The following is an 18,141-nucleotide window of genomic DNA, read 5'->3' as shown; positions in this document are numbered from 1 at the left end:
GAACTCTGAAGTGACACAATCTGACAATGTCTACTGTTCTGAAGTGTGATGTCATCAGCCAGGCACCATTATAAGACCATAAGAGCAAAAAGAGGCCATTCAGCCCATCAAGTTTGCCTCACTATTTAATCCTGAGCTGATCCATTTTCCCACTCAGCCCCACTGCCTGGCCTTCTGCCTATAACCCTTGATGCCCTGGAAGAACAAGATTATTAAACTCTGCCTTAAATCACCCAGTGACCTGACCTCCACAACTGCTTGTGGCAACAAAATCCACAGATTTACTACCCTCTGGCAGAAGAAATTCCTCCCCCCCCCCCCCCTTCAGTCCTGAATTTGTGCCCTCTTGTCCTAGACTAGACCTTCTCACCATGGTAAACAATCTTTTTCATCTACTCTGTCCACGACTTTCAACATTCGACAAGTTTCAATGAGATTTCCTTCCCCCCCCACCCCCATTCTCCTAAATTCCAATGAATACAGGTGAAGAGCTGTCAAATGCTCCTTGTGTGATAACCCTTTCATTCCTGGAATTATCCTTGTGAATCCAACTCTTTAACATCAACACATCTTCTCTCAAATGAGGAGCCCAAAACTGCTCGCAATCCTCCAAGTGAGGTCTCACCAATGCCTTATAAAGCCTCAACATCACATCCTTGCTCTTGTGCTCTATTCCTCTTGAAATGAATGCCATCATTGTATTTACCTTCCTCACCACTGACTCAACTTGCAGGCTACACTGCACCAGAACTCCTAGGTCCCTTTGCATCTTGGTATTTTCAATTTTCTCACTATTTTTAAAAAAATGTATGCCTGTTTATTTTTTTTTCTACCGAAGTATATGTCCGTACATTTTCTGGCATTATATTTAATTTGCCACTTTTCTGCTATTCTCCTAATCTCTTTAAGTTCTTCTGTAGCCTCTGTGTTTCCTCAAAACTACTTGCTTCTCCACCTACCTTCATAGCATCTGCATTCATTCTATAATCCAAATCATTAATATACAACATAGAAAGAAGTGGCCCCAACAATGACCTCTTTTGAACACCACTAGCATCTGGCAGCCAACCAGAATATGATCCCTGCATTTAAACTCTCTGCTTCCTGCCAATCAGCCAAGGCCACACTTGTATATTTCCTGTTACACTTTGGGCTCTATCTTAAGAGCCTCATTTTAAGTAACCTTGTCAAAGGCCTTCTGAAAATCCAAATACACAACATCCACTGCTTCTCCTACATCTAACCTGTTTGTCACTTCAAAGAATTCCAATAGGTTTGTCAAGCAAAATTTTTCCTTTACTTTCTTTGCAGGACCTCTACCCTATTCCTGCCCATGTCTTTGGTTCCAATATGTATTCCAAGATATTTTAGACCCAAGCAACCGGAAGGCAACACACTATCCTAGAGTCTCTTTTGCAGTTGCAGAATCTCCTATCTGTTCCCCTGGCTATAGAGTCTCTTATGACTATCGCACTACCTGATCTCCCTTCTGTGGCTCAGAGCTGACCATGGTGCTATTGGTCTGGCTGCTGCCTGGCCCAGACAGGTCATCCCCCTCAGCATTATCCAAAGGGATATGCCTTGCTGAGGGGAATGGCCACAGGGGTGCCCTGCACTCCCTGCCTATTCCCATTCACTCTCCTTTCACCTAGCTATCTTCCTCCTGCCTCCTAACTGTGATTGCATCACTGTAACTCTGTCTATCACCTCTGCAGCCTTCTGAATAATCTGGAGTTCATCCAGCTCCAGTTCCCTAACATGGTGTGCAAGGAGCTACCGGATGCACATCTTGCAGATGAAGTAATCACCATCCACATTCTGCATGTCCCTGTCCTGGCTGCCATTTCCACCATCTATTAAAGAGCAAAGAATTATAAAAACCTGTCCTTTCCTTTCCTCAAATTTTCACCTCCAACTCCACTTATCGAACTAAAAGCCTCATCCCCACTCCTGAACTGGGCCATTCACAAAGGCTGCTCCACTTGACCTTGCCTTCCTTTTATTGGCTATAGCTAATTAAACATTTAAAGATGCACCTACTTCCCCTGCCTTTTAAAATGCTTCTCCTCTCGTTCATAGTCCTGCCCTTGCAGTTCCCACCGAGACCTGCAAAATGCTCCTTTTTAAACTCTTCTCCCTGACCTGTGTACTACTGTCACTCTGTGAAGCTATTGGTTTGCTGCTAATTTATCTTTAAGTGAAAGGAAATCTCACAGCTTTATAACAAATAAACTACCACTTTGAAAGCGGGCAGAATTTTGACATTTGTTGAAGGTTTCCTGGGCTCTTCTGTAGACAGGATTTGCTCTGATCCCAACACCACCTGATTTTGTCACGTAACACATTAGTTGAAGTTTTTTATTATCTGACTATACATACACAGCCCAACGAAATCATGTTTCTCTGGACTATGGTTTTGATGCTCCTGTACCCCCTTGGTGGTAGTGGGTCAGAGATTTTTTGTGCTGGATGGAAAGGGTTTTCTTTAATTCTTTGAACCCAGTTTAGGAAAGCTCCCAGTAAATGTCTTCAATGGACAAAAGGGAGACCCCAGTGATCTTCTCATTCGTTTTGATGATCCTTTGTATTGACTTCCAGTCAATACAAAGCTACCATCCCACACAATGATGCAGCCAGACAGAACAGTCCCAATTGTGTTCCAGTAAAAAAGTGTCAAGCAGGGGCCAGTTGTCTTGCCTTCTTCAACATCCTTGGAAATTGTCGGTTCTGCCATATCTTCCTGAGTGCTTCTTGGCTGCAGGAGGTTTGGATCTGTTCAGTCAGTGATGTGTTTATATCTTCCATTAGCAGAATCCTGCCATACAGTCGTGGGAAAGATTGAGATATTACCATGGCAACGTGTCCTCATTTTTAGTGTGCCTGTTTGGTATCATCAGTAGCTTTTCTGATGTGTTGTCTAATTGCTCTGATAGGTAAGGGGTATACGTGTGTGGCAGAACTTGGTGCTCTGACAGTTGTCATGGTGAATATAACGAGGTGATGGGTTGTGTAAGGTTCCATCTTGCAGTTCATCACACTATCTGACAGATAATCATGCAATAAGTCACATTGGAGGATGGCCTCCTCTTGCCAACTGATGCTGACAGTTTCTCAATTGTCTTGCTCTGCACTGGGATCCCAGCTTTCGAATAATATCCATTTTGCTTCATCTTCCAGAACAGCTTAAAGTCTGTACCTTGTGGCCTTTTTAAAAAAAATCTAGGCTGCCTTCTATATTTTCCCCACACAAGCTCTCTGAGGAAAAAAAAATCTCACGGGAAAGAATTGTGTAGAAATAGAAGAATCTCTCACTGGTCTCACTCCAGAATCCAGGGGCCTGAATGGTCATCTTTCTGTAATAGTGTTCATGAATATTGTTCTTCTTGGTTCAGTGCATATTTAAATTTAGACATATAGCACAGTAACCGGCCCACGAGCCTGTGCCACCCAATTGACCTACAACCCCTGGTATGTTTTGAACAGTGGGAGGGAACCCACGCAGACACGGAGAATGTATGAACTCCTTACAGACAGCATGAGATTCAAACCCCATCGTGATTGTTGGTGGTATTACAGCATTGGGCTAACTGTGCCATCCTTTTGATGGCTTATGTTTCCAGGAATCTCAGGAATAGTTCCTTCAACCTCACCCTGAGGTGGGAGAAAGTTTCTATTTGCTATCTTAATTCTTGGGCCAAGATCAAGAAGCTGCAGTTTTTTGACCCAAATAATAGGATTATGAGGTATCAATCATTCCATGGACTTTGAAGAGAGCAACCTCCTTTCTAAATCTGGAATGTTTTATTTGTCACTCGATGGGATTGGATTACAGGGATTGTTTAAAAACCTATCCAGAACTGGATAAGAAACATGGTGCAACTGCTAAGACCTTTTCTGCTGTACAGATTAAAACCTTTCTAGTTAGACTTCCATCTGGGTGTCACAGACTAAATACAGGAAAATCCCTGTTATCCGAAATTCAAGCAACCAGCAAAAAAAAAATCAGAAAATAAATACAAAAGTTTAAAACTGGCGATCCCTAGCAGTCAGTTCGCCAATCCATGCCACATGCAATCTCAAGCAACCGGAAAATCCACTATTCCGGCATCTAATGATTCCCATAGGTGCCAGATTCCAGGGATTTTACTGTAATGTGTACTGTGGAAAGTACACTGATTGCATCAGGGGTGGTTAGTAAGTTGAGTGCCCATAAATACAGAAAGCTGCAGAAAGTGGTAAACCAAGTCGAACCCCATCACAGGCACTAACCTCTCATCCACTGAAGACATCCTCATGAGACACTGCCTCAAGAAAGCAGCTGACATCATGAAAGAACCTCATTTCCATGGTCACAACCTCTTGCCACTGCCTGAAGTCCAGTCCCTCTAGGTTGAAGAACAGTTTTTATCCAATCACTATTAGGCTTTCGAACCTCCCCATATTACCCGAGCCTGAATCCTAACTGTAAACTAGTTCAGGATCACCAAAAGGTCTGTTTGAATTATTGAAAAATCTCTTTTTTGTGCATTATCTGCAATTGTGAGTATTTATCTATTTTTCTGTCTTGGCATATTCTGGCAATTTAATATAAAATATCGTCGTTGGTGTATCTATGTTCTGATATCGCTGCGGCAAGTAAGAATTTTAATACCTTGTATATGATGCATTCTCATTACTCATTAATGGATCTCTAAAGGAGGACGAAAATAAGGAACAAGAAGCAATTAATCACTTTGGCCTCTGTTCCAAAGGCTCCTGTAAATGTGTAGAATTCATATAATTAGGTACAAGAACTGCAATGGAGATGGTTGTTAATATTTTCATTTAATTTACCATTGCACCACCAGAATAATGAGTGAATTAACACAGTGACAGCTCCAAGGTTTTTGTTGTTGTCAGTGATAGGTTGTAGCCATGGCAACTCATTGACAGAGTGAAAGGCATGTAGAGGAAATACAACCTCAAAGCAGAGGCCAATTACTTTGAGTCACAGCTTTATCACAATCTGGAAAAATATTTGATACTGTGCAAGCTGCACATGGATTGCATGGCAGAGCTTCAGTGGGATTTGGAGAAGCCTTGGTGTGTTGGTGTGAGGACATTTAACTAATTTAAAGTCCCACCATCTCAGAATATGCTCCAGGACAGAGTTGTTCTTTTTAAAGAAGTCCTGCCACAGAATTAAATGACTTCCCCCTTCAACTTTATCTCTGGTTGTTGGCTGAGAAACTCTAATGCAGCAGCCAGACTCCACATCAGCCTGGTCAAACAGCATTCAATACACAAAGATCAAAGGTAAATATCTGTAGGCAACATTACTGAAAGCAAAACTATAATCACTGCCTGCTTACAACTCATGATAAGCAAAACTACTCTCAAAGCCAGGAAAGGTGATACAGCAAATGTAATATTTATCACCCTGGAAGCAAATCCAGTCAGACTGTATAAACACACTTGGAGCAAAGCAACGGTCATACTTGCTTTAGGATACCTCAAATACAAAACTACAAATGGAAAAAAAAGTTAACAATTATACAAACCATTAACAACCTCGAGGGGAAATTTTCTCATGAAGAAGGGTAGTGAACCCATGGACTGGTTCATGTGAAACAGTTATCGGAGCTGAGATTCAAGAGGGTGCTGAGGGCAAGAGGGGCTACTGAGGGGCCTCAGGCACTGAGGGATTCCTGATTGTGGCGGAAGGTTGGATCTGGAGCACAGGTTGTTAAGGATTGAACTGGAGTCAGGGCTGCGGGGGTATTGGAGGTGAACCCACGGACACTCAGTGACTCTGCAGGGATTCTCTTTTACTGATCTTTCCACCTTACTGCAAGGTAACACAAATGGCGACACTCTCCCTTATGGCAGGCAGTGGGCAATTTTGTCTAACATTGCATGTTCTCTACTATTGCATGACAAGAAAGGAATTTTGAATATTTAAGTCAATCAGTGAATTTCTAGACGCAAAAAGCATCAAGGAGTAGAGAAAAAAGTAGTAATGTTCATTTGATATGGATGATCAGCTCTGATTGTATTAAATTGAGCAGCAAGCTCTGAGGGACTTGCTCTGATTCTGTTTCCATGGCTGAGATTTGCAGAGACCGGCATTGCAGTGACATTCAAGGTATTTTTATGGAGCGATGCTGCATTGAGATTGGCTCCAATGGGTGGTGGTGGGGGGGGGGGGGGGGGGAACAAAAAAGGTGGATTTTTTATGGAGACCGCCTGTTTCAGCATTGCTTTTATAGAGAGCAATGTTGGGAGGTGTCCTCCAGAGCTGAGGGAGGCATGGAAAGTGGTGCTGTTGCGCCGCCTGTTGCTGTGAGGTCAAATAGGTGCCGAGCAAGGGCCGTCTTTGTTACCCATAATCCGCAAACAGCTGGAACCGCTCTGGGAAATGCAGAGTGGTTCCTGCTGCTTGGAGGATTGTGGGTAATGAAGCTGGTCATGACCTAGCATTAAAATAAAAAGAGGTTCCCGTTACGAAACCTGAGGCTCCTTCTTCCAGCTCTTCAACCCGGTGCTGCCCCTCTGGTACACCGAGCCCAGCTCTTCGCTCCCTTCTTTCATCCATCAGACTCCACGGCTCTGCTTCTCCGTCCACTCTTCAGCATCTCTCCTTCCTCCGAGGCCATGGAGGTCAGCACCCGGGTCTCTTCACACTCTGGCCCCAGCGGCTCGGTGGGCTCTGATTCTCCTTGCTCCCGCAGGGTCTCTATGCTCTTTGGGTCGCACTCCCGCCACTCCCTTCCACCTTGCGCATCCATTCCCCTTCTCTCCGACTTCTCACTGCCTTCCTGCTCCTTGGACTCAGCGGCTTTGGTAAAGGAGCGAGTGGCGGAAGGCGAACAGGAAGAGGACATTTCTGGGTGGCAGGATGGAGACCAACCCCAGTACCAATCACTGTGGGAGCCCTGGTGGGGGCTCCTACATCATGGACTGGCAGTGTCATCAGCCTGCACCTAAGCAGTGGCATTGCCTTTATGGAGCTAGATGGAACGACTCATTTCACCTGTGTGACTACACCCCACTCCCCCCAGGTAGATTAGAGTCTGCTTTCAGCATCCGCGGTCACCGTTTTTATAAAGGTAGTTGAATTGATGTAAAGGTGGAAAATATCCACCTTCACATTTGCTTTTTTCCTCGATATAAGGACCTACAGAAAATAAGATGAAACGTGTATTAGAAGGGTTAGGATTTACAGTTGGCAGTTTCTTTTTATATAATGCTTCTCTGTGAAAACACGAGTTAATGTGATTTATTTAGTTAATGGTCTAAATTAAGTTCTTAATCTAAATTCAGAAATTCCACATTTTGAACAGTTTCTTGCCAAATGATAATGTAAATGAGATAGCAATTTGACTCAGTCTGGGAGAGAAGGTATTCATAATGAAGATCTGCTCATTTCTGGAGATAATTATTCTGAAACGTCAATATTTAGTTTTCGTGGAATCTTCAGTTATCCTATCACCTTCGTCGTTTACTTTTTAGGTGTGTCTTTTTGACATGTTCATATTTGAAACGTCCAGTAAAACCCATGGAATCTGGCACCAGTGGGGATTTGTACATGCCGGATAAGTTAATTTTCCGATTGTTTGAGACTGTGTATTACATGATTAGCAAACTAACCACAAGGGGCGCCAATTCTGAACTTTCGGATTTTTTACCAATTTATTTTCCAAAATTTTGTTTGCCGATTCCTTGAATTCTGAATTACAGGGATTTTACTGTATGTTGGAAATTGAATTTCCAATTCACAATAGAGAAGCAACAGCACAGGGTATTGTAGCAGGAGTAGGATATTTGCCCCTTCAAGCCTCCTTTCCCATTCAACAGGTCATGGCTAATAAAAATTTACCAATTAAAATAGAGAAAGTAATAACAGATCCAGTGGGCAGATATATAATGATGATATGCCAGATTTATTCAGAATCTTGGAATTTGTTAAACATTTATACACCTAAGGAAGAATTTATGCAGGGCATTTTTTAAAGATAGCAGATACACAAGGATATATCTTACTAGGAGGAGACTTTAATTTTAACCTTGACCCATCAATAGATAAAACTGGGAGGACCACTACAAAAAAATAAACAGCCAAATTTACATTAAGTTCAATGTAAGATATGAAAATAATTGATATATGGAGAAAACAACATCCAAAAGAAAGAGTTATTCATATCACTCAAACAGGCATACAACCTATTCTAGGATTGATGTGTTCTTATTGTTGGCACAAATTCAAGGGAGAGTCCGAAATATTGAATATAAGGCAAGGCTTTTAACAGACCATTCACCCTTGTGATTGTCAGTTGTTCTGAAGGATATTCTGCCTAAAAGATATAGATGGAGACTGAATTCCATGTTGTTAAAAAGGCAAGACTTTTGGGAATACATAGAACAACAAATTAAAATATACTTTGAGACAAATGCATATTCTGTAACAGACAAATTTATATTATGGGACGCAATTAAAGCCTTTATTAGGGGACAAATAATTAGTTATATGACCAAAATTAAAAAAGTATACTGTCGGGAAATAGAGTAGTTGGAAAAAGAGATAGTAACTATTGAGAAAGATTTAATGAAAAGGGAGGATATGGAGAAAAAGAAAGGATTGATGGAGGAAAAAAACTAAAATATGACACATTACGAACAAACCAAGTGGAGAAAAATATTATGGAAACAAAACAAAGATATTATGAATTAGGAGAGAAAACCCACAAAACTTTGGCAACTAAAAGCAGAACAAGCAACAAGGACTATTCTTGCACAAGGAATGAGGATAAACAGGTTTCATTTTCTCCACTTGAGATCAATGATAATTTTAAGAAATTTTATAACCAACTATATCAAACCAAAATCCTAGGGAAGAGAAACAAAATAGATGAATTCTTGTCAAATATTGAATTACCCCAATTATAATTGGAAGAACAAAATAAACTACTTAATCCCATGACAACTACAGAAATACACAATACATAATGACATTGCCAAATAATAAAGCACGTGGTGAAGATGGATTTCCCACAGAATTTTATAAGGTATTCAAAAATCTACTAATTCCGCCCCTCTTAGAGGTAATGTGGGAGACCCAGAATGTGCCTAACTCATGCAAAATGGTAATAATCTCAATAATTCCAAAAAACAGGAAAGGACTCGCTGTCACTGGCTTAATATAGACCAATATTTCTACTAAATACAGACTACAAACTAATTGCAAAACTATTAGCGAATAGATTAATGGATTGTGTCCCAAAATTAATGAAGTTAGTTCAGACGGATTTTGTTAAAAATAGAACAGCAGATCATTTGTGTAAATTTATTAATTTGATTCATGTGGCACAAAGAAGCAAAACACCAACTGTGGCAGTAGCTCTTGATGCTGAGAAAGCCTTTGATAGGGTTGAATGGAGTTATCTTTTTAAAGTACTACAGAAATTCAAATTACTGGAAATATTTATTAACTGGATTAGAGCACTGTATAATGGTCCTGTGGCAAAAGTGGGAACAAATGGATATGTTTCAGACGACTTTAAATTGAGTAGGTCAACAAGATAGGGATGCCACTATTACCTTCCCTTTTTGCTTTGGCTATAGAACCATTGGCAGAGCTGATAAGAAAAGACCCTATGATAAAGGGAATAAAAATAAAAGAGTAAGAATTTAAAATTAGCTTATTTGTGGATGATATTATAGTATACTTAACGGACCCAGAAAAACCAATAAAAAGGTTATATACAAAATTGAAAGAATGGGAGCGATATCAGGATACAAAATTAATATTGACAAAAGTGAGGTGATGTCAATGAACAAAGTCAACTATACGGAATGTAAAAGGGAATCTCCTTTCAAATGGCAATCATAGGCCATATGTTACTTAGGTATCAGAATAGAGAGTAATTTAAATCATTTGCGTAAATTAAATTACCAACCATAAGGAAAATACAAGAAGACTGAGATAAATGGAAAGAACTACCACTAACTCTAATAGGGAGAGTAAACTGCATCAAAATGAATGTATTTCCATGACTACAGTACTTATTCCAAATGCTACTGATTCCCTTGACAGGGGATTTAAAAAAAAAAATTGAATAAATTAATAAAGTTTCTATGGAAGGGCAAAAAAGCAAGAGTAGCTTTGGAAAAACTAACATGGGCATATAAACATGGGGAATTGCCGCTACCAAATTTCCAAAACTATTACAGGGCAGCATAATTAAGATTTTTGTCAGACTTTTACCAGATGGGAGAAAAATCAGCTTGGCTCAAGATAAAGTTATATAAATTAGAGGAACACTTACTCTACAAATCGGATGAGAAACTGGTGCAATATAGCAATCTACCAATATTACATCATATACTAAAAATATAGAGGAGAACACATCTAGAACGAAAGATGATAAACTATCAAATACCAAAAATGTTATTAACGCAAAGCCCATTAATACCTTTTACAATGGACAATCTATTCTTTAAGGAATGGACAAGAAAAGGAATTAAATTGCTTTTTGGGAAATAATTTAATATATTTGTACAGCTAAAAGATCAATATGGAATATCACATGGTACAATATTTTTATATTATCAGTTGAAAACATATTTAAAAGGAAAGCTGGGAGCGAGTCCAAGATGACCTGAGAGTAGTTGCTTTGAATATTTAATCACAGACACTGCAATAGTTTAAAAAAAAAACTATCACAAACATTTATAGCAAATTATAAAACCAACAAAATGATGAAGTAATATATAAACCGAAACAAGGTTGGGAAAAAGTTTCAACTATACGAATAAAGAATGAAACATGGAAGGAACTATGTACAGGTACCATAAACACTCGGTTTTGTATGATACAATACAATTGGCTCCATAGATTATATGTTACACCTCAAAAGTTAAAAGAATGGAATCCAACATCATTGGACAAATGCTTCTGTTGTAAACAAGAAATTGGTACAATAATACATGCAATTTGGACATGTACATAAGTGAAAACTTTTTGGGAGGATTTAAACTTGATATTAAATAGAATTGCAAAAAAATAAGATACCAAAAGACTCAAAAATCTTCCTGTTAAACAACATAAAAGATAAAGAATTAGGTCTAAAATTTGACAGAGTTCAAAAATTATTTATTATGATTGCACGAGCAGCAAGAAAAAGTGTATAATGACAACTTGGAAAATGGAAACATTCTTAAAAGTACAACAATGGTACATAGAAATGAATGTGTATTCCATTAAAAAAAATTACCCACAACTTGAGGGATAAATACACTTTATTTGAACAAATTTGGGAACCATACATAAAGTTTATTTGAAACCACTGTTACAAGCCCAGAGGACCCCAAAACCCAGCAGCAATAGATATTCACCAAGACAAATGGTTACTTAAACAAAAGTTGCTTTTAATTATCTTTAAACATGAAAACAGGATCAAATTTTAACTTATTACTATTAACTAACCTAACTTAACCCCCTTCTAATTCTAAGTGCACGTGTTTGTAATGTGTATGTAAGTTCAGAAAAGTTTTTTGATTCACAGGCCAATCTCACTTCTCATTCCTCCAAGTTTACTGGTTGCAGGCGATTCTTATACCATGCACAGAATTTAACATTTATGAGGTTCACAAGGCTTTGGTGCTTGAAAGGTAAATGGTTACCACTCAGGAAGGTTCTTGTCAATTTTCAAAGAGAGATTTGTTGTTTGCTGGACACTCACAACTGATTCCTTATAACCAGCCACTTCAGTGTCTTGCTGAAGAAACTTGCCCCAACAGGGATTTCCAGATGATAACCTCTTTCTTTCAGGTCACCACAGAGTTCCTTTTTGTTTCTCTTACTTCAAGTGAAACATTAGGCAGCCAGTCCTCTCCTCTTGTATGAACCACAAGGGCTTTGATCAGGCTGATCACTCACAACCCATCTTCTAAATGGGGTTTTCCACAAGCTTGCCAGCTTGTCCTGTTCCAGTCCCAGTTGCTGCTGCTGACTGTAAAACTGCAGAATTGATCTCTCTCACTCAAAGAAAAATGCCTGTTTGACTCTCTCTGCTTGAAAAACCACATGATCCTCTTAGAATAGCAAGGTTCTCTCCAGACAGCCTGCAGCTCCAATGAGTTCTTTCATCTGTTGCCTTTTTGTAAACAACAATCTATTAGTGAAGTTTCTTGGGCACACTCCAAAGCTTTTGCAAAGGCTCTTGGAGCCAGCATGTCTAGCTTGAGCAGAGCTCCATTATTTTAAATAAGATCTGTTTTGAAGTGTTTGTATGTGGCCTACACTAACAAACCTGCCCCAATTTATCTCCCAAAATCATATCTATTTACAATATGAAACACAACATATCCTGTCACACCACCAATCTCAGACCTCCATCTCTTGACATGACAAGTTACAATTAAGAAAACAGTCAAGTAAAAAATATTGGATGACACGATTTCTTTCTTTTGTTATTTTTGCTTTAAGTTATGGGGATGGGGAGGGAAAAAATGAAAATGTCACTATGTACATATTAATCCTGAATATCTGTATATATTACTGACATGGCTCAGAGTGAAGTATTAAATAAAAAAAAATTTAAAAAAACAGGTCATGGCTGCGCTTCCATCTCAAACTCCAATCTCAATCAATTTTATTGTCATTTGCTGTTTTGCGGCAGCAGTATTTGCAGAAGAAGGTGCAAAATTACTATAAATTACATTTCATTAAAAACAAATAAATAACTGGTGCAAAAGATAAAGAGAAAAAGTGAGGTAGCATCCATAGATTTATTTGTCCATTCAGAAATCTGATGGCGGAGGGGAAGAAGCTGATTTTGCAACATTGGGTGTGCATCTTCAGGGTCCTGTACCTCCTTCCTGATGGTAGCAGTGAGAGGAGGGCATGGCCTGGGTGGTGAGGGTCCTTGATGAGAGAGGCTGCTTTCTTGCAAAGCTATCTCTAAAAGATGTCCTTAATGGAGTGAAGATTAATGCCCATGATGGCACTGGCTGAGTTTATAACCCTCTGTAGCCTTTTCCTGTTCTGTGCATTGGCACCTCCATACCAGACACCGATGCAACCAGTTAGAATGCTCTCCACGGTTCACCTACAGAAATTTGCAAGAGTCTTTGGTGACAAAGCTAATCTCCTCAAACTCCTCCTTCTACGTGATTGCATTGATATGATGGGCCAGGATAGATCTTCTTACACAATCCTATATTCTTTGATTCCTTGATATCTCAGACAGTATCAATCTATGTTTTGAATGAACTTTACAACTCTTCAGATCAGACCATCCTCTCCACATTTTTATTATTCTTAAGATTCCAACTGCTCGTTCAAGATTTAGCCAGGAGAATATTCTTTCTCCATCTGCCTGTCAAGCTTGCTAAGAATACTACATGTTTCCACAAGGTCTCCTCTCATTCTTCTTAATGGTAGAGAATACTAAGTAAGTCTCCTCAATCTTGTGTCAGAAAACAGTCAAATGATTCTCAGCCATATGCTCTCCATGTAATTTTTATATTTAAATTAAGCACAGTAACAGACCCTTTTGGCCCATGAGGCCATGCCACACAATTACACCAGATTGATCTACAGCCTGGTACATTTTGAAGGGAGGGAGGAAACCCTTGGGGAAAACCCATGCAGGCACAGAGAGAACATGCAACTTGTTGGGTGGCAGGCGTCAGGCTCAGGCGTGTAGAGGAAGTCCTTGGGTGTGTGACGCCATGCTTCGGTGTGGCACTGGAGAATTGGGGAGTGACAATGTCCAGAAACTCCGCAAGAAGTATGGCAAATTTGTTGTTTGAGGTGCGGGGCGGGTAGTTTGGCTTTTCCAAGGCGGAAAGTCTGGAAAGTTGTGCTGTTCACCAACTGCCCCCCTTTTAAGTCCACCATCAGTGAGGAAGGCAGCATCTAGCAATGGCCGGGGCACAGCAGCAAGAAGGAAATTCCATGTGAATTTATTGTCGCTAAACTTTAGGGGTCAGTGTGCCATACGTACGAATCAGACTGTTATTCACAGCAGTGAGCAACAGATCAGTGCTCTTGGTACGGGTGTCAAAGCCTGAAGGAGGAAGGCACTAACCTCCACTCCCATGTGGATTAGAAATTTGTGCTGGAAGCATTCATCCCAGATGTAGAGTAGGCTGTTACGGTGGCCAGCTGCTGAAGCTATTAGTGACGACTGGACATGGTGTTTTCTAGAAAAATGCAAGGGGGTTGGCAGCGGCGAGCTCCAGAACCCCAGTGTTGATGGTAAAAGCACCAGGTGATTGTCATGGAGTCATGTTTGTCCAGGGGAGCCTGGGCATTTGGGTGTGACACAGCACTAATTTCTGTGGGCCTTGCTGTTTTGCACACTACAGAATGTCTGCATGGGCTGCACTATTCGAAGGTTATCACAGTCTTCGTCAGCCCATATGAGGCGGATGTCTTTGCTATATGCTCTAAAAACTGCTCATAGAGTAAGCAAGGCCTATGGCCTCTGCCAGTGCCAACACATTGTTCATCAACTCCAAAAGGGCATGATCCCCAGGCCATCATAAGGAGGAGCCGTGCAGCTCGCTTACACCAGGAGAGACTGTAAATCTGGAGAAGGAGGGCTTTTAGGGCTTCATACTTGCCGAGAGCTGGTGGGTTCCAAAAGAAATCCACAACTCGACCGGCCGTGTCCTGGTCAAGCGCGCTTACCACATGATAGTGGCGTCCACTTCTATCTTGTGAATTTGGAACTGCGCCTCAGCCTGCCCAAACCAAACTTTATGTGGTGCAAATGACAGGCAGTTTGAGTGAAACTGTTGCGTTCTTCATGTTGGGTCCAAAATATGTTTGGGCCTGTCGGGGTCACCCATGTAGCAACTGTGTCGCAGTGCGAAATGAAGAACAAGAAAATGATCAGACGTAGTCAAGTCGAAGTTCAGTAAAAGTCGTTTACGCAGTCACGTGCAGCTTTTTAAAACCCCGTGTGTTCCAAATGATGTCATTGCATTGTGATGTCATGACGTCATTCAGAACCTCCTGAGCCGGTTCAATTAAGCCTCCGGTGAGCCACTACATCAGCAAGATGTAATTGTTTGGTATTTAAATAGTATTTTGATCTTCCGTGTTTCCTTCCAAGGCGGGTAACCTCACACTGGGTTCGAGCACCACTGACTGAGCCAAATTGGACCTCAAATTGTTGGGGCAGATGATGAGAGGGCAGAGTTGTTGCATTTCTCTGTGTTGCTGTGTTTCTCTGTGTTTCCTTGCTCCAACTTCAGTATGTGTGGAGCAGATACGTGAGAATAAAGTGCAGTATTTGGGAAGATGAAGAAGAACAACACCAAGGAAAGATTGAGGACCTTTTTTAGAAGAATGGGACCAATGTTTTTTTCTGCTTTTGTTTCTAGGATCCAAGGAGCAAACACAAATTTAAAATCCACACTTATGGGAGTCCTACCTTCTGTGACCACTGTGGCTCGCTGTTATATGGCCTCATTCACCAAGGGATGAAATGTGACAGTAAGTTTAAATTTATTTGTCACATAATACCCAATACAGTGAGAAGAGGGTTATAATGGAACTAAAACCAGGCAAGAGCAACCTGAGAGGGGTTCATTCAGGAGCATGGTTGCTGCAGGGAAGAAACTATTTTTAACCCAGTGTTTTCACACTGTTATGCATTCTCCCTGAGGGCGAAGGGAAAAGAGAGCCTGTCCAGGGTGTGATGCATGTTGGCTGCCTTTCCCAGGCAGTGGGAGATGTAGATGGGGTCCATTCTTTCAGTGTTTGCATAACTCCTTGAAGAAAGCAGAGTTGTGAGGATGCAAAATTGAGGCACTCTGGGGAAAAATCCAAATATAAACATAAAGATGCAAAGACACAGATTGTTCCCCCCCCGCGCCCCCCCCCCCACACACACACACACACTCTCTCACATGCACATATACACTCTTGCTATCCCTCTCTCTAATTAGAAATATATCAAAAAAATAGGGACACAATGTCATGATGTGAGAGAAAAATGCATCACTGGTGTTTGTGCGAGTAATGAGACAGATATGTGATAAATCAACCCTCAAAATGCTTTTCTAGTTTGAAAATCTCAGAAAATTAAATGTATCACCAGGCTATGTTCCTCTGGGAAGGCAATTTGAAGCTTGGATTGCATAAACTTGTTAAAGGGATATTTATAATTATAGCTATCCAGATAAGCTGCTTGTAAGAACTGCTGAGAGTCAGCAGCTTGGAGATTCAGACTTTCCCTTTGTTAGTTTCACTTGTGTAATTGGATTAAATGTTCTTTTGGAACAGGATCACTTCAATGGCTTTTATCCCACACTGTTCTGGGGTAGATATATGCTGTCAAGAACTTCCTTTGTGCAGTTCCAGGTCACCTTTTCCAGCGCAGCCCCTCTTTAACGTTCTCCAAATTTCCCGACAAGAGGCACTGCATTCCAGGTCCTGACAAATGGTCCACCTCGATGCAGGAAATAGAAGCATGGCTGATTTATCCCCATCCTCAAACAAAGCTGCCTGAACAAAGAGTGGGTTGTTAGAATAATTGGTTGTTGAATATTACCCAGGAGTATATTCTGGAGGGAGTCGATGGAAAAGCAGGGAGAATAAAATGGCATTAGTTTAGGATTGGTGAGGTTTGTTTGGTTCACTGTAGATCAAAGAGCCCATTTCTGTGCTCAATCATTCTAAATGTTTGGGTCATTTCTGGAAGCAAAAATGAATTCACCTGTTCAGTCAAAGGACTAGAATTGGAACACTAGTATTTAACAGGGCACATACCTTTTCCTGTTAAATTAATTTTCATTCCTCTTCCCATCTTGATTTCCTAGAAACAAGGTAGAATGTTTTCCTGAAGACCCTTGAATATTTTGGTCATGTAGCACAAAACCGGGCCAGTCATTGTCAAACTGACCATGTGGTGGTGACAATTTTTGAAAAGTGTGTCCTTTTTACTCCACAGCCTGTGACCTGAACGTACACAAGAAGTGTGTTATAAATGTACCCAGCATGTGTGGAACTGATCACACAGAGAGAAGGGGCAGGATATTCCTGAAAGTGGAAGTTGCCAATGACAGTCTGCTTCGTGTCACAGGTAAGATGTCCATTGTAAACAGTAGCTGGCTAGAACATAATATATGGAAATAGAGGAAGTTCAATCAACCTGTGCTGCCTGGTATGTCAACCAGTATGATCATGCCTTATCTTTTACTGTCAAAGCCACCTTCCTGAATTAAGCTCATATTTTCATTCCCTTAAGTATACAAAAATCTATTGTTCTTTATCCTGAATATACTCAGCAAATGACTTTCCACATCACTTTGCTGGGTGAGAATTCCAAGGATTTACACATCTCCTCATTTCTCCCTTTGGAATCTCAGGTCTTTCACTGAATGAACAGATCATAGTAAAAACACAAAGCTGGAGAATCTCAGCTGGTCAAACAGTGTCTTCTATATAGCAACAGTAAAAATACATAACCAATGTTTCAGGTGGCTTGATCCCTTCATCAAGGAATGGAAAAATGAGAGATGTTGGTTGGACTGGTGTGGAGACAGTGTGACAACAGTTATTCATTCTAGGTAAAGATCGATTCAATACAACTTTCTACACCAGTTTTACCTCACACTGCAAAAGATTCACAAGGGAGATTCAGACTTTCCCTTTGTTAGCTTCACGTGTAATTGGATTAAATGTTCTTTTGGAACAGGATCACTTCAATGGCTTTTATCCCACACTGTTCTGGGGTAGATGTATGCTGTCAAGAACTTCCTTTGTGCAGTTGCAGGTCACCTTTTCCAGCGCAGCCCCTCTTTAACGTTCTCTAGAGACATGTTTCAAGCATGGTGTGGAGCTGAGATCATTTGTTCACGTAACCTGGTCCTGCGCAGAGATGGCCCCATTTTGGCAGGATTTAGCCGATATATAAACCAGGGAAACAAAAGTAACCTTTCCAACATTGTATCTACTGGGGAACCTCATAGACATAAGCTATAAATTAACCAAATTCCAAACTCAATTCATATTTATTGCTTTGTCCGTAGCAAAAAAAAATACATAGCAGTGACCTGGAAGTCGGACTCCCCTCTACTTATTAGTAGGTGGACTAGAGAGATGCATAGTGTATTCCCAAAGAAAAAACTCACATCTAACCTTAG

At 40.6% G+C, this 18,141-nt stretch overlaps 1 protein-coding gene across 4 annotated transcripts in view; it reads left to right on the top strand.

Annotated features, from left to right (window-relative positions):
• Window positions 1-18,141, top strand: part of LOC138759418 (protein kinase C alpha type) — a 286,911-nt gene that overhangs the window by 130,609 nt on the left and 138,161 nt on the right. For all 4 annotated transcript variants that reach the window (XM_069929780.1, XM_069929782.1, XM_069929779.1 and 1 more), the window contains exons 4-5: window positions 15,376-15,487; window positions 16,947-17,078. In XM_069929780.1, the coding sequence (XP_069785881.1) occupies window positions 15,376-15,487; window positions 16,947-17,078 (244 nt within the window). The remainder of the gene's footprint in view (window positions 1-15,375; window positions 15,488-16,946; window positions 17,079-18,141) is intronic.

Source organism: Narcine bancroftii, chromosome 3 (assembly GCF_036971445.1).
Source record: "Narcine bancroftii isolate sNarBan1 chromosome 3, sNarBan1.hap1, whole genome shotgun sequence".
In the NCBI taxonomy this organism is placed as follows: Eukaryota; Metazoa; Chordata; class Chondrichthyes; order Torpediniformes; family Narcinidae; genus Narcine; species Narcine bancroftii.
This window is presented reverse-complemented; position numbering and strand designations above follow the sequence as displayed.